The 25604-nt window shown below is 32.4% G+C and overlaps 1 protein-coding gene across 1 annotated transcript in view; it reads left to right on the plus strand.

The window, feature by feature from the left end:
• The window catches only part of LOC126879718 (UDP-glucosyltransferase 2-like), a 50901-nt gene that overhangs the window by 3649 nt on the left and 21648 nt on the right, over positions 1-25604 (plus strand). The window contains exon 2 of the mRNA XM_050642927.1: positions 13505-13839. Within this exon, the coding sequence (XP_050498884.1) occupies positions 13505-13839 (335 nt within the window). The remainder of the gene's footprint in view (positions 1-13504; positions 13840-25604) is intronic.

Below are 25604 nucleotides of genomic sequence, written 5' to 3' on the forward strand. Positions count from 1 at the left end.
AAACACACTTCCATAGTCCATTATCGATCTTATATAAATTTTATAAAAAATGAGTGCGACTTTAGGGTCAGCACCCCATTTAATTTTAGTTACATATTTCATCATATTAATACCTTTATCACATCTATTTTTTAAATAATGTATGTGTTTGGTCCATAGCAATTTTGTGTCTAGTACTATACCTAAATACTTGTAGTGGTTTACAATAGGGTAGTTAGTATTATTTACAGAGAGGGTTTGGTTAGTAGTACTTAATCTATGTCGTGTAAACCACATTACTGCAGATTTTTCTGGAGATATAGTTAGCCCCATATCTTGCAGCCAATTTATAGTCTGAGACATTGCATTTTTAATATTACTGAAACATTGTTGATATGAACTATGGACAGTGTATATACAAATATCGTCTGCATACTGTATTACTTTAATTTCATCATCTAAGATGCTATGCAGTTCTGCTGTATAGATATTAAATAAAATTGGTGAGAGCACAGACCCTTGTGGAAGTCCATCATAAATAACTCTAGGTCCATGTAATACATTTTTATGGTCTCTGATATATATTTTTCTGTTATTAAATATTTCTATTATACTAAGAGCACTATTTCTGTCCACACCTATGGAAATTAATTTACTATGAAGCAAATCCAAGACTACAGAGTCATATGCACCTTTGATATCTAAAAAGAAACAAGCAACATAATCATTCCTTGTAAACGCATTTTGAACGTCAGTTACTAATTGCACTACTGCATCTGTTGTACCACGTCCTCTCCTAAATCCATATTGTGAGAGTGGTAACAAGGAATAGTATTCTGTATACCACTCAATCCTTGTTTTAATCATTCTTTCTAGAGTTTTGTAAAACTAGAAAGTAGGGAAATTGGACGATAAGGAGTGACTAAATTTGGATCTTTTGAGGGCTTAAGCTGTACACAGACCACTATTTCCTTCAGCTGTTTAACAAAGTCGCATTTCAACCACCAATTATTATATAAGTCTAAAAGTATTATTTTAGCATTATTTGGTAAATGATTAATCATACTATATGTAAAGCTATCTAGTTCCGCAGCTGTATTTTTTGAACTTTTTATTGCAATATCTAATTCATCGTAAGTAAATGGACTACTAATTATATTACTTTTTTTGGACAATAATATTTAGGTATTGCTTTTCGATCAGCTGAAGCGGGAGCATAGAAATTTAACAAGTTTTCAATCAAATCGAAGGAAAGAACAGTTTTTTTAAATTCAACTGTACTATTTTTTATAGCCTTCATATATGTCCAAATATCAGAGGCACTAGAAAGCTTATTTAATTTACTTAAAAACTCTTTCCAATTCTTCCGCTTTTTTTGATTAAAAAGTAATTTAGCCTTAGCTTCAACGTTTTTATATTTTAAATAATTATCAGAATTTGAAAGAGTTTTATATTTAATTAAAGCATTTTTTCCCAAGCGGACTATTTTTGAACACTCATCATCCCACCAAACTGGTTGTATTTTAGATGGAGTGAATGATTTTTTGATAGGCATCGAAAGATTAGCACTGTCAACAATAGCTGAAGACAAGATAGAAAATATTTGACTACTATTTCTGTTGTTCAAGTTATCAGCTGAGATTCTAAGTTTCTCTTGGATTATGTATGAAAATGATGCCCAATCCGATTTTTTATCATTCCATTTAGTTGAAGGGTTAATGGTAAAAACATTTGCACCACATTCGTATTGTATTATAATTGGTAAATGATCTGAACCTAAAGGTGAGTTAATTACTCTCCAATTTAATTTATCTACAATGTCTGTAGATGTAATTGTAAGTTGTAAGGTCAACAGCTGAGGGATTTTCATTTGGTTTGCCTATTGTAGTTGGAGTACCATCATTAATTACAACTAAATTTGCTGAATCTATGGCTTCAGTTAATATTTTTCCTTGCGAGGAATCTAGAACAGAACCCCAAAGGGTATGATGACAGTTGAAGTCCCATCAAAGATGGTTCGACCCTTATCAAATTGATTAAAAAGATAGTCCCAATCTTGTTGGAGAACTTTTTTATCTGGGGATTTATAGATTGAAACTAAAGTCAAATTTAAATCTGTTAATTTGATTGCGCATACTTCAATATGATCACTAAAATTTGCTTTTATATTCTGTTCTATATAGGAAAGCTCATGTTTAACAAATATTGCAATAACACCATAACCATCTGATCTAATTTTTTTAATAATGTTATATCCCTTAAGATTAAAAGTTGTATTTGAATTCAACCATGTCTCTGATATAATGAGAATATCTGAGGGATATTCTCTTAAAAATTGAAGAATATTTGGCTTTTTATTATTTAAGGAACCTGCGTTCCACTGTAAGATGCGCAATTTAGTATTCTGACTGTTCGCCATCACTAATTTCTATCTGAGATTCTTTTATAGTATTGATATTACTGTCATTAGGTTCTGTTATAAGGGTAGAAACAAATTTTTCTATTTCGTCTTCGCTGACTATATGTTGATTTTTTATAGATTAAGAAAATGTGTAATTTTAAAGATAGTTTTTTCTTTAAAAAGCATAAACTCATCCCATAGGGATTAGGAATAATACACTTTGAAACTGGATTAGAAACATTTCTTTTGGAGGTTGATGCTTCTGGAGGAGAAAAAGGAATTTTCCTTTTTTCGTGTTAGATGTCGAATGAGATTTATTAATAGACGAAAGTTTTGGCTTTCTTATTGCATTAAATTGATGGGCTGAAGAAGAAGGTAGCTCAGGAAAATTATTAACTTGGTATAACAGATCAAATCTGTTATTTGTAACTACTTTTGCATAGCTGGGGTTATCTACTATTTTTTCTGCATCCTTAAATGTAATATTATTTGTAGCCATTGTTTTTTTAATTTTTTGTTGCTTTAAATACGCTGGACAATCTTTAGATATAGTTGAATGTTGACTGCTTTTACAAAAAGTGCAAAAAATATCTTTAGTACAGGTTTCCGTAGCATGCTCATCTGTACATCTCTGACAACGAATTTTCCCGCGACATTGAAACTTTGTGTGGCCAAAAAATAAACATTTGAGGCACTGCACCACAGGATACACATACGGCTCAACTACAAAATTACACATATTTATCTTTACATTTTGTGGAAGAGTATTACCTACAAAAGTTAAAATTATTATCTGCCTATCAACATATTCCACTGTACCATCACTATTAACTTTTCTCCGTTTCATTCTCTTTACATCAGGTACCTCTTTCACCGAAACGATGTTTTGTAATATCATCGCCTCAGAGAAAAACGTGTCGATTTGTCTCACGATTCCCTTTCTGTGTGTGAAAAACTTTAGTATGTACGCTATAAGATTATTTTTAAGTACAATTTCATGATTCACTAATGAGTTTGCAATACTGAATGTTTTGAAAATTACTTTTACTCTATTCCTGCCAAGATTTTGGATATCTAAGATGTCTCTTTTAAATTCTGGAACTTGTTGGAGATGGTGTCCCACTCTAATAGGGAACAACTTTCCCAAGCTCTTATCCCTATGCTCCAAGTAAACGTTATATGGACCATTATCAAAAATCTTATATTTGTTGTGAAAGTCATAAGTATAATTATTATTAACAGAATTATCATTAATATTACTAGAGCTACCATTTACCTGGGGCTTCCCGGGAGGCGGGCCGCCCTTATCAATATCCATTGATAAATTTTACACTAAACAAATTAGACACTATAATTAACTTTTTAAAAAGTACTTAGGCTTTTCTGTGAATGCTTATCAGAACGACTACGTTACAATCGACTAACCACTGCGAGCGATCACTGCCATTTCAACAATAAAAATGTATGTAATATAAAATTTGAAAGATAATGGGTATTTATGTAATTTCAGCTATACGATAGTAAAAATTACTCATGGCACATGGCAGCAGAGAGACGTTCATTGGCTCGGATTATCAGAAACAACAGACACCTGTTATTCCTTTATTTATTTCAAACTGTCTTAGTGTGTAGTACAGTGGTATTTCAGTTATAACGGAGTTTATATGTAAGTATACCGTATTTTATTAATTTTTACCATATTCTCCGACTAACCCGGATTTTCAAAAACCAGGATCGGCCGTCGTCCCGATTAATCCGAGTTATCGAGGTTCCACTGTATTAACATTATAATTTCATCTTAAATTCTGGGAAAAACACTTAGGTATGTCTCTTATTATTAGTGTCTCTTAGATTAAAATAAACAAGGTTTAGAAATGTTTAGGTATTTTAGGTATTTAGGTATTACCTATAATAATTTTCAGCTAGGGTATAAGGTGCCTGGTGCCTGCCTGAAAAACTAACTTAGGCGCCCTTTGTTTTATTTATTAGTATTTTGTATTTTCCATCCCTAGTCTAACCAAAACCAAAGAAAACAAAATAATAATAAAGAAGTACATCAACTAAAAAAATCTAAAAAACAATTTGAAGCAGGAAAGGTGGTTGGGTATTTACAACGAAACAAATAAATATGAAGCGGTACAACTTTTCATCGACAAAATTTTAAATTTAATAAACAAAAATACAATTATTTCAAAAAGAAATGATCTAAAAACCACTTTTAAAAAAGATTGGATGACGGAGGGACTTTTAAAGTCTGCACATGAAAAACAGATTGTATGATCAACTAATCCAAGATCCCTCAGATAACTTAAAAAAACAACGATATGCAGACTCTAAAAATAAATTAAGACTTTTAGTTAAAACTGCAAAAAGAGATTATACAAAACAGCGAATTGAAAAAATAAGACCACTTCTTCATTACTTTGGAATTTAATTAATTCTTTGTGCGGAAAAATAAAAGGAAATACAAAAATTTAATCGGTTAAAATCAAAACAGGAGAAATAATAACTGACAGAAAAGATATTTCAAATGAATTTAATACACATTACAGTACATTAGGACAAAAGTATGCACAAAAAATACCCATTTGTAATGACCAGATTGAGGAAATGAATATGATAGAAAGCAGCATGTACTTATATCTCGTTGACCAAAAATAAGTGGTAAATACAATACAATCTTTAAAAAACAAAAAATCTCCTGGCTGGGATGGGATCAATACAGAAACCATCAAACAAATTAAGGAAGAAATTATTACTCCTTTAACTTTTCTCATTATTGCATGTTTTCAGGATTGTTGCTTTCCAAAATGTCTAAAAATAGGCAAAATCAAACCTCTGTTTAAAACAGGAAATAAAGAAGACGTGATTAACTACAGACCAGTCTCTTTGCTGTCTGTTTTTTTTTCAAAATATTTGAAAAAATTAAAAAAAATAGATTAGTAAGTTTTTGGATAGGTTTAGTATAGTATCCGATTGCCAATACGGTTTTAGAGAAAGAAAAGAAAATATCAGAAGCTTTTGACTCTAATAAAGGTAGTTTATGCATATTAGTCGATCTCTCTAAGGCGTTTGACACGATATCTCACGAGATCTTGTTGAAAAAACTTGAGTAGTATGGTCTGAGAGCACGGGTATTGACATTACTAAAAAGTTACTTAACTGACAAAAACCATTTGTAAAAATTGATAGTGTCAAAAGTGATCCCGGAAGTAATTAATTATGGCGTACCGCAAGGGACTGTATTAGGCCCTCTACTTTTTACACTCCATGTTAATGACATGCTCAAACTAAAAACTGTTGGAAACATAATTAGTTTTGCTGACACTGCAGTTGTTTGTAAGGCCGATAATTGAGAAGATCTTAAAATTGTAGCAGAACAAGATTTCAAAATTATAAAAACATGGTTTTCATTAAAAATAAATAAAAAACAACAAATATTTAAAGCAGAGTATATACCATATTTTGGAGTTATAATTGACAGGCACCTTAAATGGGACTTACAAATAAAAAATATTATAAGAAAAATACGAGGACTGCTACCAAAATTCCGCTATTTAAAAGAGTTTTTGGATGTTGAACAGCTTAAAATGCTTTACCTGTTTCTAGTACAATCTCATAATAATAATAATAATAATAATAATAGCGTTTATTGTCCAACAGAATCCATTTACAGGACAAAATATTACATAAATAAAAAATTAAATAAAATATTAGTAATTCATAGGTATCGATAATAACAAAAATTTTACAAAACTAAATTTGAATCTAAAGAAATAAATTATTAATCACCTAGGTAGATCTTGGCCATAGAAATCAGTTGCTTTAAACTGCAGTTAAATATATCGCAGTAAATACTTAAGGCATTATAATAGCTGCACATGACGAATAGAGGAGAATTTAACATAAGGTTAGTTCTAGCTTGTGTATTTCTGAACGTAATCGAATTTCTTACTGGATAAGACGGAACGTTAAAATTTATTTGTCGAAGGATATCAGGGCTGTCAATGAGATTATGTAGTAGCTTGTACAGGAATACCAGGGAGGCATTAATTCGTCTAGATTCTAATGACACTACGTCCAAACCGCTACATAACTCATTATTGCTGATACCCCTCGTAGGATATATACCATTAATTTTATAAAACAAAAATTTTAAAAATTTACGCTGAACCCGTTCTATAATTTGGATGTGTACATCATAAAACGGTGACCAAATGATAGAGGCATATTCCAGTTTACAGCGCACAAAAGTGTAAAACAGTAATTTAATGGCCTTAGTATTAGTGAGATTTCGACTATTTCTAATTATAAATCCATAAGATTTAAGTGCTTCTCTAACCTTTACATTAACATGTTCAACAAAAGTGAGTTTGTGATCAAATATAACTCCAAGGTCTTTAATTTTAGTCAAACGTTCCAGTTCATTGCCATCAATAATATAAGGATGGTATATAGTAGACTGTTTCCTGGAATAACTAACCACCTTGCACTTATTGGCATTAAGATTCAGATGATTTTCCTTACACCATTCATGTACGAGATTCAGTTCACTCTGCAGAAAATGACAATCGTTAAGGTCGCTTATCAATGAATAAATCTTTAAGTCATCAGCATAACATAAACATGGTGCAGAAATAGATTCACACAGATCGTTAATAAATAACAAGAACAATAATGGACCTAGATTAGAACCTTGTGGAACCCCTGAAGAAGCAAGGTACTTTGCCGATTTGTAACCATTGTAAGAAACAAACTGCGTTCTATTTGATAAGTAAGACCTCATAAAAGTAACAGCATCCTCAGAAAGACCAAAGTGGTATAATTTAGAAAGCAATACTCCGTGGTGAATTCTATCGAACGCCTTCGAAAAATCGGTATAGACGACGTCAACTTGACTTCTATTATCTAGGGCCTCTGAAATATATTGTGTGACCACTAATAAGTTTGTTACAGTGGACCGACTGGAGACAAAACCATGTTGGTATTGAGACAGCTGATTACGAGTTCTTGAATAAATACGATTATACAAAATTATTTCAAAAACCTTCGACAGATTGCAAATTATGGAAATTGGTCTATAGTTTTCTACCTGATCCCTTTCACCAGTTTTGAATACTGGGCACACTTTTGACTCCTTCCAGAGACTTGGATATTCTTTATTGAGAAGACATAAATTAAAAATTTTTAATAGTGGCACAGTTAAGGCACCTATGCAATCCTTAACCAGAAAAGATGGTATATTGTCAGGTCCACACGTCATTTTGTCTTTAAATTTCTTACTAGCAGAAAATATCTCAGATTCTACAATAGGATAAAAATTTAAGTAATCTGCGTTAACTGATGAAGAGTTAGCTTTATAATTAATATCAGATGACAGAAAAACACTATTGAAAAATTCTGCAAAAACATTAACAATATTTTGTGGTTCGGAGGTAGTAATGCCAATATATTTCATTACACCAGGAATTCTTGAACTATTATTTTTCGCATTAACATACGACCAAAACTTCTTGGGATTGATGGATAGAGATATTTGAATGTTATCGACATACACATTGTATGCCAAACTGATTTTTGATTTGACAAGGTGTCTTAACCGTTGAAACTCAAGCAAATCACAATGATTTTTGAATCTTTTAAATTTTTTTCGAAACTTTGCTTTTAATTTGATGTTCTGAATGATGTCAGCATCAAACCAGGGTGGATATTTATGACTAAAATTTTTATAAACTGGAATATACGTATTAAACAAAGAAAACATTTTATCATAAAAATTTCTTAAAATTACGTTAACGTCACTAGTAGTATCCAGAAAATTCCAATCCGTTTCGTACATTTCTCAATATAAAGCAGGAAAATTTGCTTTTTTAAAGTTATAAGTTATTTGCTCAGAACCATACCTAAATATAGGCTCTTTCACAAATATATCCGTAAATGTAATTTGAAGAGCTGGGTGATGAGAGTCTTCATAGAGCAAAGGTGAGTCATCATGCTTCACTTCACAACTGAAATGCGATAAGACTAAATCTAGCAGTCTACCCAAATGATTAACAACATTGTTAAATTGTCTAAGTCCAGTAGAGCCCGTAAAACTTAAAACTACAGAAGTTTGGAAATCAGATATATCATTATCAATGAACTTTGGAACATTAAAATCGCCTAGTAATATGGAGTTATTATATAAATAATCAAGTTGCCCTAAGCAATCGAAAAAATATTCAAAGTCAACTAAACTTAACCTATCCGGTAAATAAACAACAACAATATAAAAATGTTTGTAACCAATCTGGCACTTGACAATGATTAGATCAATTAATGGAAATTGAGCATCGAAAGCCGCAATATCCAATATTTCGGATTTTATGAAGTCTTTTACCGCAAGCACTACACCACCACCCTTCACCTTATCCACCACATGGAATTTTCGGTCCTTTCTATATACTACATAATTATTCGGAAAGAGTTCCATGCTCGAAACATCACCGTGCAACCACGTTTCACTTAATGCTATGATGTCGAATTCACAATCACTAATGTTAGCATTGATTTGATCTTGTATATGGGATTTTAGGATGGGGTGGAGTTGCTGATTGACATCTGGTGACCCTTCAAAATTCTCAGAAATGGTTTCTAAAACAAAAAACATATCCCTCAGATCAACTTTTTCATAAAACTCAGGTTCTTGATGTTCGGCAATTCTACTGCTTAGAGCTAGGTACTTTAAAATATTCATAAAGCTAAAATTCCTCTTAAAGTAAAAGTGTCAAATTATGAAACAAGAAGAAAATTGAATGTAGAATGTCTTCACACTTTAAAAACAATCACGAAACGGTCAATTAAATATTTTGCTTCAAGAATATACAATCAATTGCCCATAAATTTTAAAAATATCAAAAATTTTTATTTGTATAAAAAATTAGTTACTACTTGGGTAAAAAAAAGGGAGTGTAACAATTTAATAAATTTAAATTATACTAGATAAAAAAAAATAGAAATTTGATTAGAAACTGTAAAAATAAAATAATGATTTGTAAAAAAAACAATAAACATAAATCTGTCAATATTAGACAGACAACAAGCTTGTTTATGCTTTTAAGACTTTTTTTCGTTTATTTTATTGTAAGTAAACTGAAATTGTAAATTATTGTAATAACTGCTGATATTAATAAACGTATAATATTCTTATACACCACCAGCAGAAAAAAGCTCTTTCTTGCGCCCCCAAACAGGGGCGCTCGTCTGCAGTTCATCCCTTGCAGGCCCGTTATCTCCGGGCCTAGGTATTTTATTCAGCTCACTTACACTTACCTTGTGAACATCACTTATAGTTGTTTTGAATTGCGTCTACAAAGCACCGATCAAACTATCAGCTTTGAGTTTCTGAGATTCTGAGCCAGTGATGAAATATTTACCGACGAAAAAATTTTCTATTCGTGAGAATTGAATTCATTCCCGGTTTAGAGTTTCAAGCAGTAGCGGATCTGGAAAATTTTTAAGTAAAAAAATCAAAAGTATTTTTATTGTTGAGAGACCTGTTCTGGGTTCCTTTTCCACCTGTTTATCTATGGGAGTGAAGGTGAAGCAGAGTCGGCAATTCATCAGTTTGTTTGTTGGGAAATAGTTCTATTCTATTAAAAGAACCCACAAAGTGTACAGTCGAAGCAAGTGCGAAAAATATTAAGAAAAGAAAATGTATCTGTTGGTACTTTTATTTTCTTCCATTTGTACCTTGTGCAGTGCAGTGCTCTAGGTTTTTTAATGGCTTATGTCCCATAAATTCTTTGTGTATCACCATTGTTTTTTATGTACAACACTAAGTTAAAGGTATTACATAATACATATACAGTGGAACTTCGATAACTCGGATTAATCGGAACCGCGGCCGATCCGGGTTATCGAAAATCCGGCCGATCCGGATTAGTCGGAGAATATGGTAAAAATTAATAAAATACGGTATACTTACAGATAAACTCCGTTAGAATTGAAATAACATGAAATATATATATATAAATATGCACAGTACCTACACATCTAAATTACTAAAAACACGCAAACACAAACGTAAGCAAACGGAAGCGAACAATACAAGACTGTACTACACACAATACAGTCACCACAATCGGAACGATGTTATGTTATTTAAGAACAGTGAAAACTAAAGACCATTGTTTAAAAAAGAATTTTTTTAATAATCTTTTAGTCTTTTTTAAACAATGCTAAGACAGTTTGAAATAAATATGTAAATGAATACTACAGACAGGTGCCTGTTGTTTTTGCCGGCGTGTGCCATGAGTCATTTTTACTATCGTATAGTTCAAATTACACAACTGCAAATTATCTCTTAAATATTATATTACATACATTTTTATTGTTGAAATGTTTATCTGATAATTAAATATTTAGGTGGGAAATAAGCCACAATTAAATTGTGGCTTAAAAATAATTTTATTAACGTTTCGACGCCGAAATCGGGTGTCGTTGTCAAAATACAAATGTACTGAAAATCAAAATGTTTATTTGATGAAAATCGGTCTAGATTAGCCGGACTTCCGGATTATCGGGGGTCGACTTATCGGGGTTCCACTGTATGTACTGTAATGGACATTTCGGTTTATAAGATTTAAAATTAACATGTATTAATATATTTGTATAAGTAGTACCTGCTTGTTTAGTTCGATTATAATATAATTTCTAATCAAATAATTCTTAGAATATATTGGCAATTTATAATATTTGGCCAATCTGTTTTCTTTTCTACTCTCTTTTCATAGTCTTTCTTCTTCACAGCCCAGAGTAAATAATTCGATTCATTTTATATTTAATGTTTACTTTTTCCGAAAAATTTTATGGCAGATATAAATTTAGAGAAATTGTTTTATGTTCCGCATGTAGAAAGACATTTAGATGATTTAGTATTCGATAGACTGTCAGTGCTTAACAACGTCACAATGGCGTGGATGCCATATTAGACGACATAACCACGACAATACGACTATAAATATCTAGGTATCAATATTTTATAGTTAGAAAAGTCGTCATAATATTAAACAGTATTTTAAGAGACCAACCCATCAGCTAAGAAAATAAGAGGATATATGAGATTATAGTGGTGGAAAAGTATCACTCTATAGGTACGTGGCAAAAGTTCAGTAACGGGACATGTCCTAGTAGGTCTGAAATATTACGGAATAGAGCAGAAATCACTTCAGAATTATAATAGGCTTCCTTATTGGATATGCTCCAGTCAAGGTACATATTCATGCAATGAGTCTATCTAATGGAGGTGTAGACACTGTGCTAGAGAACCGGAACCAGCCAACTATATATGTATACCTAACTCTACTGGTTCTGAGACTACCAAGTAATTTTGCAAATGATTTCCATTCACTAGGCCTGTATATGCACTGGCACATGTATAAGTAAATGAAAAAAAAATGTACTGTTATGATCTGTTTCTTATTAATTTTATATTAATTATTATTTATTTGATTAATTATTTAATTGTCGCAAATCATACATAAAAAATGAATAAAAAATCTCAGGGTGCCTTTTTATAATATCAAGAAAATGTTTAAATTATCTTACATTATACTTATCTTCTCTCGTGGGTTCAGTACCTCTTAGTTGATCCTAATCGGGATAAAATAGGGAAAAGAAATAAAGCAAAATATAAAATAAACATACAGAATTGTCTTTTATTTATCAAAATCGATACTCTAAAAATCTATCAAATCTAAAACCTGTGGAAACAAATGTCCGAATGAAATTTCTACCATTTAAATTTTTTCTAGTTAAAAAAAAACAATTTATCGGTTTGTTCCCAATGACTTTGGTACAACAAAATAAACAAAACCAATTTATGTACTCGCAAGATTAGCTATACTTCCTATTTACTTTTTGAAATATTGGAATTTTAATTCATATGCTTTTTACTCAAAATTTTAGTTTCCGAACATAAAAATATCTTTCACATAAGTTGACTGACCTTTTGCTTCACTCACTCTGATGTCTTCTCGTGACCCAAAACAGCTCTCCCTTGTTGACTATGTTAAAGGCTACTCATCAAAGCCCTCTCCGTTCTCCAGCTTCAAAACTATCAGCATACCAGCACCAATTCTCCAACGAGCCAAAGCCTCTTTTGACCAGTACTCGATTCACACAAACTCCAAAAATTCTCTGCTCTCCTTCTCACAATAATACAGAACCAAAGAGGTATTTCGTCTCAGTTTGATCTGTCTCTCGTTCCACTTTTCAGCACTATTCTCCACTATCAAACAACCACTGGTACTTGCTAACTACTTATCCAAGAGAACGTCGAACTGCTCCTCAGCGATGCCAAAAACATAATAACTTCTTTTTCAAACTCACTCAACATTCAAACCACTTTTCCCCTTCCAACTTGCCAAGAATCATAAACATTTCTCTTTTCCATTCGACAAACAAACAGTCATTTTCAAAATTATTCCGACCATCCTAATTACTTTCGGGGAACCCTACAATATTTACTCGGGTTGAAACAAAGATATTAAAATTCCAAACTTTTTTTTAAACCATTTTTCTAGAAAATGATAATTACCTCTACCTGTGGATTCTATAGTTCCCGTAATAAACAATCTTTTTCCATTTTAAATCTAAATACATCGTCCTTTTCACTTTAATTATTCACAAAAGTCTTTAATGGTTCATCGGAAAGCTCATTAAAAAAGAAATCCACTTACATCCAAACTAAATTCTAATAAATATTTACAGATCAATATACGTATTAAATTTATGTGCCCTCGTTATTTAAAAAAATTTTAATTTAATTTTCATTTTGCCTTTGATTGATAAATTGAAAACACAATAGTACATTAAGCTAATTAACTCTATCATGGTTTCTAACAGACGGTTTTGGGAAAAATACTCTGCACAATATCTGCTACGTTTAAGGATTACATGAATACAGGAGTTTTTTGTATAAACTTTTTATATACCTAAACTATATTTATTGTCCTCTCCTGCATTTATGTCCGATTTCAAACTAAGATCTACTATATTTAGAACGAATTGTTAGTATTTGTATAGTAGATACGGAAAATTTATAGAAAAACTTTTATGTTTTTATATAATATTCATTTTTAGGCACTCATTTTGCTATGGGTAACCCAAATCCACCATCCTTGTACTCAGAAATGTTCTTGCCGTACAATGGAAAGCTTACACTATATGAAAGAATAAAAAGTACTACTTACTATTTATTTGTTCGATTTTATCGAACATTTGTGATATTACCTGAGGCAGATGCATTAGCTAGGAAATATTTGGGCAATGACATACCATATATTGAGGACATTGAAAGAAATATGAGCTTGTTGTTAATAACCACCAATCCATTTATGTACACACCTAGACCAACCATACCCACTATTGTTAGCTTGGAAAGTATTCATGTTAAACCGACAGAACCTTTACCACAGGTAAGATAGGTACAAGTGAGGTAATTAAGCGATAAAAAGCAAAAAATAAAAAGATTTACCAATTTTTGGCAGTTGGACGGCTCTCGATGAAATTTATTGTATCTATATGATTCGCAAGTGCGTTAGGAACTTTTGTGAGCTAAAGTGGTGATGTTGAAAGGAAAGTGAATTTCCCACAGTGCATGTCAATGTGGTGAACAATAATAAGATTTATAATTCGGTAATCATCATCATTCTCTTTGCCTTATCCCTATTCGGGGTCGGCTTCCCTAATTGCATTTCTCCACACAATTCTATATTGGGTTATATCAATATTAATCCCCTTTACCAACATGTCCTGCCTAATCGTCTCCCCCCACGTCTTCTTTGGTCTTTCTCTCCTACTCCTTCCAGGAATCTGCACTTCAGCAATTCTTCGTATTGGGTGATTAACGTCTCGACGTTGAACATGACCAAACCATCTCAACCTATGCTCTCTCATTTTGGCATCAATTGGTGCCACACTTAGACTTCCCCTAATATACTCATTTTTAATTTTATCTTTTTTGTCACTCCACTCATCTATCTAAGCATTCTCATTTCCGCCACATGCATTCGTTTTTCCTCTTTCTTTTTCACTGCCCGACATTCAGTTCCGTACATCATAGCCAGCTGTTTTATAGAATTTTCCCTTCAACTTCATTGGAATTTTCCTGTCACACAGCACACCACTCGCTTCCTTCCACTTCATCCATCCAGCCCTAATTCTACTGCATGCATCTCCGTCTATTTCTCCATTACTCTGTAATACCGATCACAGGTACTTAAAACTATTGCTTTTTACAATCAGTTCACCATCCAAAGATACCATTTTATTTGTAATACTCCATCTTTAAATGAGCATTACAAGTACTCTGTTCTTTGTCCTACTAAGTTTTAAACCTTTTTCCTCGAGAGCTTGTCTCCACTGTTCCAGTTTTTGTTCTAAGTCTCTACCACTATTTCCTACTAACACGACATCATCAGCATACAATAACCACCATGGAATGTTACCCTGTAGTTTCGCTGTTATCTGGTCCAAAACTAATAAGAATAAATACGGACTAAGCACCGAGCCTTGGTGCAATCCTACTTTCACATCAAATTTATCAGTCTCTCCCACATCTGTCCTAACACTAGTCGTTACTCCCTCATACATATCCCTCACAATCTTTACATATTCACCAGGGACTCCTTTCTTATTGAATGCCCACCACAAAATCTCTCGAGGAACTCTATCATATGCTTTCTCAAGATCAATGAATACCATATGAGCGTTTGTTTCTTTACTACTGTATTTTTCCATCAACTGGAAAATTATTGATTATTATTATTAATAATTGACGTAAGTGAATTCAATATTACTCTGCTCCAGAATTTCTGGGGACGCTGAATACGAATATCATGACGGCGACAGCATACGAGGAGTTTTATGGAAATATGATAGTCTCCGAGGCATCTGGTGTTCGGGATGGGCCTCTTCTCCTGGTGTTTTGTGGTAATTCGTTACAAAATCAGTGCAAACTAGTTACACGTAGGTTTTTGGGCGACTGTCACGTAGGCGATGGTCTGTGACGCATTATTTTCACTTCTTCAGGAAGGTGTCTTGATTTATTTATGGTTTCCCGTAAATATATGGAGCCATATTCAACTGAAGCACGCTATTTTGTGTTAAACCACATAGGTGCGTATACTTTTGTAATAAACTGAACTAATAGAAGCAAAATCTGAGAAGGATTAGTTGTGGCTACATACAAGCGCAGTAGTCGGTTGGCTGTGGTTAACCACCGCGTATGATTGATTTTTCCAGGATCTCTTTTAGATAAAGATTCAGAACAAAAAATATTTTTAATAGCACAACAGATCTGATATATGTAGATATCACTGATCTGTGCTTAAACTATTTTTGTCAACTTCAGGTAATACAATATCAATTGGCTCAAACTTTTGGATGGGTTTGGTTTCGCATGATGCCAGCAATAAACCAATTGGTCCCGAAAACGAGTTTGGTCCTTTCGTTTGTCCATCAAACTGTTGGAGCAAGTGACGTAGGGGTAACTAATTTGCATGTAGCAAACAAACAACCAAGTGAAGTGGCTTTCCAATTTGAACTTCAATTGTTATAATTACACCGCTCTTCCAGTTTCCTGCCAGTGTTGACGTTTGTGCCATCATAGCCTATTGCTTTGAGGTTTTTTGGGTTAACTAAATTTTCCTTCATATAAGACAAAATATTTTTCGCTATTTTGGCAGCATTTACTAGTGATGGTGAATTTATTGATAGGTGACCAAAATATTTGCTTCCCGGCTCCTCTAATAAGCCTAATTGTTCCTCTTGTTCAATGTTACGGCGGCCTTTAACTAGCTTCATTATTTGATTTTTTCGACCATCGAAGTACATAGCTTCAATGTCTTTTCTTTCCTTCGTAGCATTTTCTTGTAAGTGTTTTCTTCTTTTTTGTAATTCTAGACGTATCACGTATCATATTCCTATTGCCGGTCGCCAACGCAGGCCAATTTCACAGGGGCGGTGCGGCTAAATATTAAAAAGTAAAAGTAGTAATCAAATTCTTCAAAGCTCCAGGGGCTCGGCTAAATATTAAAATAATTTTACTTAATTTTTTCCACATTATAATAATTCAATTAATATCTTCTAATTTTTTGATATACCAAATTAAAAAAATATTATTAAAAAATTTTTTTTTCAACCCCCTGGGGCGTGGCTCTTTTTTAAAAGAAAATAAAAAAAAAATAGGTTTAATTGTCTACCCATTTTGTAACTTTTTTTAACTATACCAACTAAAATTTACAAAAAAAATTTTTCGGCCCGCCCTATTTCCGAATTACAAATTTATTATTTTGAAGCACTTTAAAATGCACTTTGGAAAAGGCATTTGGCTTGTTTAATAATGAAATTTTCATTTAGACATCATTAATTTAGTTCACAAAATTTCCTAACGCTCTTACGAATCAAATGTAACAAGTGTCATTTAGATCTAATCAACTACAAAAAATTTGTAGGTTTATTGCTGCATTGCCTCGGCTATAACAGATTGACAAATTAGTGTTTGATTTCAAATTAAATAAGATTGGGTTGTTCATTATGAGACAATTTAAGTATAATTTAAATACACTTTTTACATAAATATCTTTTTAAATATAACTGCATTTTCTTGAAATAAAATTCTTAAGGGGGGAAATTATTTCTAATAGCATTAATTATTATTTGAAGATAATTTAATTTCAATCCCTGTTTGGGTCATTCGAAAATATAAAGGGCTTATGAAGAATAGATGTGATAGTTTTCAATAGTTTAGCATTAACAAATTTATTCATAACAATTAATTTTTCTATAGATAAATAAACTGACCAAGTTAAAAACAAACATATCGTTATCTTAAATGAGATTTACTTAAGACGGTTTACATTATCGTAATAAAATACATTTAAATTTAATCTGACCATTGGACTACATCATGCAACAACACAAGAAAATCATCTTTGTTGCGATAGATAATTTACTAATCAAGCTTTCATTATATTATCCTGTATTGTGAGACAATTAAGAGATAAAGTTCCAAATTTGTCATTTTGGAACTAGATTTTTGGAGGTTTGAACTAAATATTACTAAAAATAAATTATTATTGATACTATTGCCTATACCACAATTTTTTTAGACCTAAAATTCAAAATAAGGAGCGATCCACAATTATTTTCATCAAAGTTATCCAAGAAAAAATTACGTATTTCTTGTTTTAAGAGGATCGGTACGTTTTTTCGGCTGCCATGCTATTCAAATGGGGATTCATTTTTTTCAAATCCTGAGAAAACTAATAAGTATTTTTAACAAATTTAAACGCAGAATGAAAGATTACGTTATTAGCGAGGGCCGAAAGTGTAGTGTTATTTTTAATTTCAAATATCTCATTCAAAATAAACTTTTTATTTATTCTAAGGGACCTTCGGCCCTCGGTAATAATTTAGTCTTTCATTCTGCGTTTAGATTTTTCAAAAATATTTATTGGTTTTTTCAGGATTCGAAAAAAATGAACACAATGTCCGTGGTAATTTTTCCAAATCTATCTTTGTCATACTTATGTAGTCGAATAGAATATTGTCAGTCAGACACTGACAATCAGTGACAATTTTAAATAATTATTTGACATGAATCAGGAATATTTTTAGTTGTTGATTAAATAATATTGATATAAAGTGTATTTGATAAATAATTGATTTAAGAGGTGAACTTTATAAAAAGTTATTTATTGTGTATTATTTATGGAAGATAGAAGCAGGGAATACATCAAGATATATTCTGTGATCCAAGTATTTTATTGGTAAAGATGTTCAAAATTGTAAGCGTTCCATAGTAACAATATATTATTAAAAAATCACTTTAAAACTTTTCCTCTTTTCTCGACGGAGTATTAGTTTTTGTTGTAGGTACATATAAATTATTACAATCACTGAATATATAGCTAGTGAAAAAATTATCACATTTATTAACTGAATTAATAATTTGCAATTATACAAAAAATAACAGTTATCCAAGAACATTCAAAAGCCATCTCTTTAAGCTAGTTATGACATTGTCAAGTAGAATGACATTCTAGTAATATGTACATATCCATACCAGTGTGAATTTTACTACACGTAATTTGCCATGTAAAGACAGAAAAGGTAGGGATAGCCGTAAAATATTTGCGAATTATGTACCCATAGCCTTAAGCTGAATTTGTATCACTGGTTTATAAATTAATTTTGATTAAAATTATAAAACATAAAAAAATCAGCTAAAAACTTTATCACAGAACTTTATTCAAAAATAAAAAAAAATTACAAAATAAATAAAATAAACTGAACTAATCAGTTCGATTTTTCCTTCAGTTTGCACTCTGGGCCTGCCTGCCTTTGGCTTGTGAGTTACGCTTCCCGTTTGTTTATCAACATCTTCAAGGCGACGAATAATTCTGCAAAAGACGTGATAATAAACCGCAATATTGGGAAATTCTTCAACCAAATCTCTAAAAGCAGCTCGGTTGAAATAAACCCATTCTCCGTTAAGTTTTTGGTCATTGCTAAAATACATTTCGAGCATAGATCGCTTTTGTTCATCCGTGAAAACCATTTTTAATAATAATTTTCTATACTAAAACTTAAAAAGTCAAAGTTGACGTAAACTGAAAGGATCTTTCAGTGCGTCACAGTTTTTCGATTTCTTTCTAACGCATTAAATTGCATATGACAGAAAAAAAAACGCACGTCGGTGATTACATTTCGTCGGTGACATTTATAACATTTATTCTAGTTCAATAGATGGCGTTATAATCGAAAAAAAAATTTACTAATTATATAATACATCTACGAATATAATCTCTACAATTTATAAGACTATACAAATAAAAGAAAATGCCATTTTATAAATGCAATAAACACAATTGATTTGCTTTTATGCCAAATTGCAAATAAAATGTGACAACTGTCAGATTTAACTAAAGTGTCATGTCACTAAAATGTATATTATCACGGACTTACCTTTTTTTCTATCATTTGTGACGCACTGAAAAATGCTCGTGAAAAGAAGCATATGAAGGATCACTGGATAGCATGTGGTTCACCTTATAGACTAGGGCGGATCTGTTTTGAGGTAGATGTGAGAGGTGGCATTCGGATTTTTGCAGATAAAGTTAGGTGACAACTTCAATAATTTTAATTGATTTATGCTCCTTCTCAAATATGCCCGGAACATTAATAAAAAAATTTAAATATTTAAAAATTTCGAAAAATATCAATTTTTTTCTACTTTCATTTAAAGTTTAAGCTATTTATTTAAATTTTCTAAGAAAGTATTTCGAATGTTGTGCCAGTAGTTTTTGACTCTCTCATTGATGTTTAAAAGAGAATAAAAGTAAGTATATTTTTTAAAATCTTTATTCATTGTTCCAGAGAGGAACGTTTAATTGTAAAATTTAATTCCTCAGTATAATCTTCTGCATCTGTGCACGATTGAGTGTCAGTGTCTGTTTGAATTGGTGTAGCTGGAGAAGTAGTGGATGTAGGTGTAGTGGACGGACTGGAGAAAGGCTCAGATGTATTATTGCCTGTGAATTGCCTGTTGAATGAAGTTAATGTTACAGGTTCTATGTCTGAACACTCTGCTCTATAGAGAATATTATTTATGTCAAATTTGGCGTTGATTAGCACCGATTTGCAGTTAAGGTTCCGCAAGGTGGTTGCTACGTATTCACCATAATATATATCAAAGTCATGTCGCTTTTTCATGTTACTTGATAATTGTTTCATTACCGCGTACGCTTCTTCAGATTTCGTATCTACTGATTTTCGTTTGTTAGCTTGAGTTAGTTTGTATGTGAATTAGTATTTCTGTCTTTAAAATCCATAAATGTAGCTCATTCCGTAGCAATCCCATAATACCCGTTGGTCACGAAATAGGTCAATTAAATGAGTAATCAGTTCTTTCGACCATTCCATCGCGTAAATAACTCAACGTGAACAGAGCAAAGAAAAATTTAGCAAAATCACTTAAGAACGAACAAGGCGATACGACTCCGACGGTTGCTGCTCGCGTACTATGCCAGAGAAATGTTTCAATATGTTTTTAAGTGTAGATCAGTCGCGGTGTGGTTTTACAACAATGTTTTATAACTTTCTTTGATGTTTACCGACATCTGTTGGATAACATAAAACATGCTATATAACCAGAAAAATGTTATACAACACAGTGTTTTAAAACTTTTTTATTTAAAATTCTGTAACAAGTTACAAAACTTTGTTATTTAACATGTTTTGTTACATAGTCTGGACCCGGCTTAAGCTTCTTAAACCAGAAAATACGCCTACAACTTGGAGCTATCTTTTTTTCGATCTTTCCTTCTATTAATAATTTTAGGAGTTACGTACTTTGCCCATCCATGATTTTGAGTCTCCTAGGGTACCACATTTCAAAAGCTATCAGTTTGTTCCACATGCTCTAGTTAGAGTTCAAGCTCCTATTCCATAATACAAAATGTTCAATATGTAGGAGCTTAGTTACCAAGTTCATAGCGCCTCGCCGCTCTGTGCTCAGATGGGAACTAAACAAAACTGGTTTCATTTTGAAAAATCATGCCCTGGCCTGTTCAATTCTTCTTCTTCTTCTTCAGATGCCATTTCCGCTACGGAGGTTGGCAATCATCATAGCTATTTTAATATTTGAGGCAGTAGCTCTAAATAGTTGTTTTGAGCTGCATCCAAACCATTCTCTCAGGTTCTTCAGCCATGAAATTCGTCTTCTTCCGATGTTTCTTCTGCCATATATCTTTCCTTGCATTATGAGTCGCAGGATGCCATACTTCTCGCCCGCATATTCTTGCAAACCTTTAACATATTATCCGAATTCTCATTAAGCTGGCAATCTAGGTATTTATAGGATTAAAGCCGTTCTACTTGATGGCCATTCACTTCCAATATAACTCTGATGTTTTTTATTTTTAGGACCACAAATCCTGTTGTTTTTCTACATTCAGGTTAAGGCCGAAATTATATTTCTTGGATGCAACTCTATCGAGCAACTGTTTTAAACCCTCCAAACTGTCTACAACTACAACGATATCGTTTGCATATTCAGTCTATTGTTATACCATCTATCGTCAGACTTTCTTCTCAATTAAAATATCTTTTAAAATACAAAGTCACCTTTGGAATTTCCTAATTCGTTACTAAAGCATTATAATAGTTAGGGGCCAATATCTCAGACTCATGCTATACCTCTTCACTACAATTACCTTATTCGTATGCCTGTTATACTCAAGTTGGTTGGCGTTTTTTGCAAGGATATTGCAAGGTAAATTCCTTCTGCCTATACTTAAGGGGTTGGGTACGTAGTTTCTGCTCCAATGCTATTCAAATGGGATTCATTTTTTTCGAATCCTGAGAAAACTAAAAAATATTTTTGAAAAATTTAAACGCAGAATGAAAGATTACGTTATTAGCGAGGGCCGAAAGTCCCTGAGAACTTCTATAATGTTTATTTTAATAAGTTACAGGGGTGAAAAAATTATGAGAAAATTTAGTGTGATTTTTAATTTCGAATATCTCATTCAAAATAAACTTTTTACTTATTCTAAGGGACATTTGGCCCTCGGTAATAATTTAGTATTTCATTCTGCGTTTAAATCTTTCAAACATATTTATCGGTTTTTTCAGGATTCCAAAAAAAATGAACACAATGTCCTTGGTAATATTTTCCAAATCTATCTTTGTCATACAACGCACTCAGTAGAATAGAATATTGTCAGCATATTGTCAGTCAGACAGTGAAAATCAATGACAATTTTAAATATTTGACATGGCATCGGGAATACTTTGAGTTGTTGATTAAATAATATTGATAGTGTATTTGATAAATAATGGATTTAAGACATGAACTTAATAAAAAGTTATTTATTGTTTATTATTTATGGAAGATCGAAAGCAGAGAATACACCAGGATATATTCAGTGATCCAAGTATTTTGTTGTTAAAGATGTTCAAAATTGTAAGCGTTTCATAGTAACAATATATTAGTAAAAAATCACTTTATTATTTTTCCTCTTTTCTCGATTGATTATTAGTTTTTTTTGTACAGTAGATAAATTATTACAATCACTGAATACATAGTTAGTGAAACAATTATTGTGTTAATTAACTGAATTATTAATTAAGGCAATTAATTGTACAAGTAACAGTTATCCAAGAACATTCAAAAGCCATCTTTAAAGTTAATGATGACACTGTCAAGTAAAGTTTACATATCCATACCAGTGAGAATTTTACTACACGTAATTTGCCGTGTAAAGAGAGAAAAAGTAGGCATAGCCGTAAAATATTTGCGAATTATGTACCGATGGCCTTAAGCTCCAATAACATCACCATGTGAAACAACTCGATCACCAGCAGCAGACTCTGGTCTTGTTGAAAACCTATTTTTACGAGAGCTCCGTAAAATTGATCCCACTTAGAAAAAAGTCCCTAGACGAAAAAGAAGTAATAAAGTTCGAGAATATTCGAGAGGTCACCAAAAAATTTAAAAAATCCAACGTTCATTCCTGACGTACATCGAAAATTTGAAAGAAAATTTGGAACAGGTCTACAAATTTGTTCGAAAAAGTTTGAAGCTTCAAAATGATAAAACAGGGGCCAGGTTCGACATGCTACGGATACAACTTTCGAAATAGGTGACCCAATGTGGTTACACAATTCCACACGTTACGATAGGACTTTGTTCAAAATTGACCAAAATTTTAACGAAACTGGGAAGGCCCGTACACCATCCTGCAGAAAATAAACCATCTAATCTACCACATTTAGTTTTACCTAGAAGCAAACTCAACTCAAGGTAGTTCATATATAGAGATTAGCCCCACACCATGGAATTGATCCACCCTGTTGGCTTCAACCTGTCCCTGATAGATCCGTTATTTCAGACGAATAACTTTAAAGATGGAGTAGTATTACGACGGTTCTGTAAGATTGATCATCATCATCATCTTAGTGTTAAAGCCCTTAGACGGCCTCGACCTTCTCAAGCTTTCTACGCCATTCTGTTCTGTCCCTTGCTTGCATTTTCCAGTTGCCGACTCCGATCCTCTCGGCATCTTGTGTTACCCCGTCCATCCACCGCAGCTTTGGTCTACCCCGTCTTCTCATTCCCACGGGTTGCGCTGTTAGAATATTTTTTATCATGTTCGATACAGGGACCCGGGCTACATGTCCTGCCCACTGCAGGCGGTTTCGCTTAATTAAAGTGGTAATATCTTTTCCACCAAACGTATGCTTGTATGTAGATATTCTGCAGTTCAAAGTTATATCCACGCCCCCATATTCCGTTCTCACAGACCGCTCCGAATATCTTGCGTAGCACCTTTCTTTCAAAAATCGATAGAGCGGATTCATCTGGTTTAGTTACCGTCCATGCTCCTGATCCATATGTGAGAACGGGGACTATCAATGTTCTATACAGCCTTATATGAGTTTTATAGCCTTATACACACCGGCTTCAACCGGTCCCTGATAGACCCGTTATTCCAGACGAATAACTTTAAAGGATGAAGTAGTATTACGACGGTTCCGTAAGATTGATTCCACATAGAAAAGTCTAGAAAATCTAGTTAAGTCTGTAGCATCAGAAAATATATATAAACATAGTGGTAGCGAAGCCCAAGCGGGGATTTTTGCAGTTACTCGAGCGCATCCGAAAATCACATGTGGAGAAACCTTATATTCTGTAAATGTACCCCTACCATATATGGACTCTTAATACAAGTGAGCTTGTTGAGGCGTGTCCGAGAAAAAAATCTATTCTTAGAACTCGAAATCGTCAGATTAAGATATGGTCAGTTAAGTACATGCAGAACAATGTATATTTAAAAAATCTGACGTAAGTAAATGGGTGAGTCACAAAATTTCACAAAAAAGCGCATATTTCGCGAAATGAACGTCAGACAGAAAAACTTAAAAATACATGTTCAATGTTTTTCAAAAAGCTATCGAATTATATCAAACATGACCCCCATTGAGAGGGGTGCTGGGTAAATTTAAAATTTTAAAAAGAAACCTGGCAATATTTCGCGAAATGAACATCAGATCAAACAAGCTGAAAATGCGAGTATTATCATAACGAAAACTTTGTTTATTTACGTATTTAAATTCATAATATGGAAAATTGCTATTATGAAAAGTTGTTTAGAATTAAAAATTATGTTTCATTGTGCAATTATATCATCCTAATTTAAGTGTTGTGAACTATAAAGGTACTTTACTCTTGATCGAAATTCATATTTATTATATACCTCGTATAAAATTAATAAAATTTGATATATGATGGTTGTATCATAAATCTTAGACCATGAAGAGCTTCTTATGAAGAATAACTTCCCTTCGTCAAATTAAAAATAAAAGAGTTATAAATGAAAATGAAATTGGTAGCTATAAATTGAGAAGAATCTTCAAATATTTTTTTCCATTAGAAGGATGTACCGGGTGTCCCGATAAGAATGGCTCTCGGCCATATCTCAGGAACCGTTTATAGTACAGCTTTGGGAAAAAAATTGTTATAACAAAAGTTGCCTCGAGAAAAGCCTGGAAATTATTTTCATATTTGTAAGTCCACCGCTAGAGGGCGTAATTGAATATCAAAAATATAAAAATAAAAATTTTACAAAATTTACGTAATAAAAGGGCACTGAAAATCCGATCATCGTATTCTTCGCAAAATTCTGCGAATATTTGATTTCACAAGTGTAACTCTACCTTTGCAAATAAGAGGTGGGGGTGAGTGGGAACCTTGTTATGAAAAATGGCTGTAAGTCCGGTTCTGCTTAATCGATTTTTGCAAACTTGGTCTCGTTGAAAACAGATCTTTTTCGTTAATGTAAGAGTTATAATTATGAAACAGCCTAGTAAGTAATATGCCAGCTAGAGGGCGCTATTTTATATTTTTCAGAAATCTAGTTTTCTTTGGAAAATATTAAATATGAGTATGAACTTTTAACGCTGTATTACAAAATTAGACCAAATTATCAACAGAATATCGAAAACCGCATGTCGATACCTTTTTTTATATCTCGAGATATCTTAAGAAACGTATAAATTGTAAAAAAACTGATAATATCACCGGTAAACGAAGTTAAGGAAATCAAAGTGAAAACAGGTAGTGTGCTATGGAAACAAATTAGAGCGGGACACTTGCGGAGTGCCGACAGAAGTG

The sequence above is a fragment of the Diabrotica virgifera genome, chromosome 2 (assembly GCF_917563875.1).
Source record: "Diabrotica virgifera virgifera chromosome 2, PGI_DIABVI_V3a".
NCBI lineage: Eukaryota > Metazoa > Arthropoda > Insecta > Coleoptera > Chrysomelidae > Diabrotica > Diabrotica virgifera.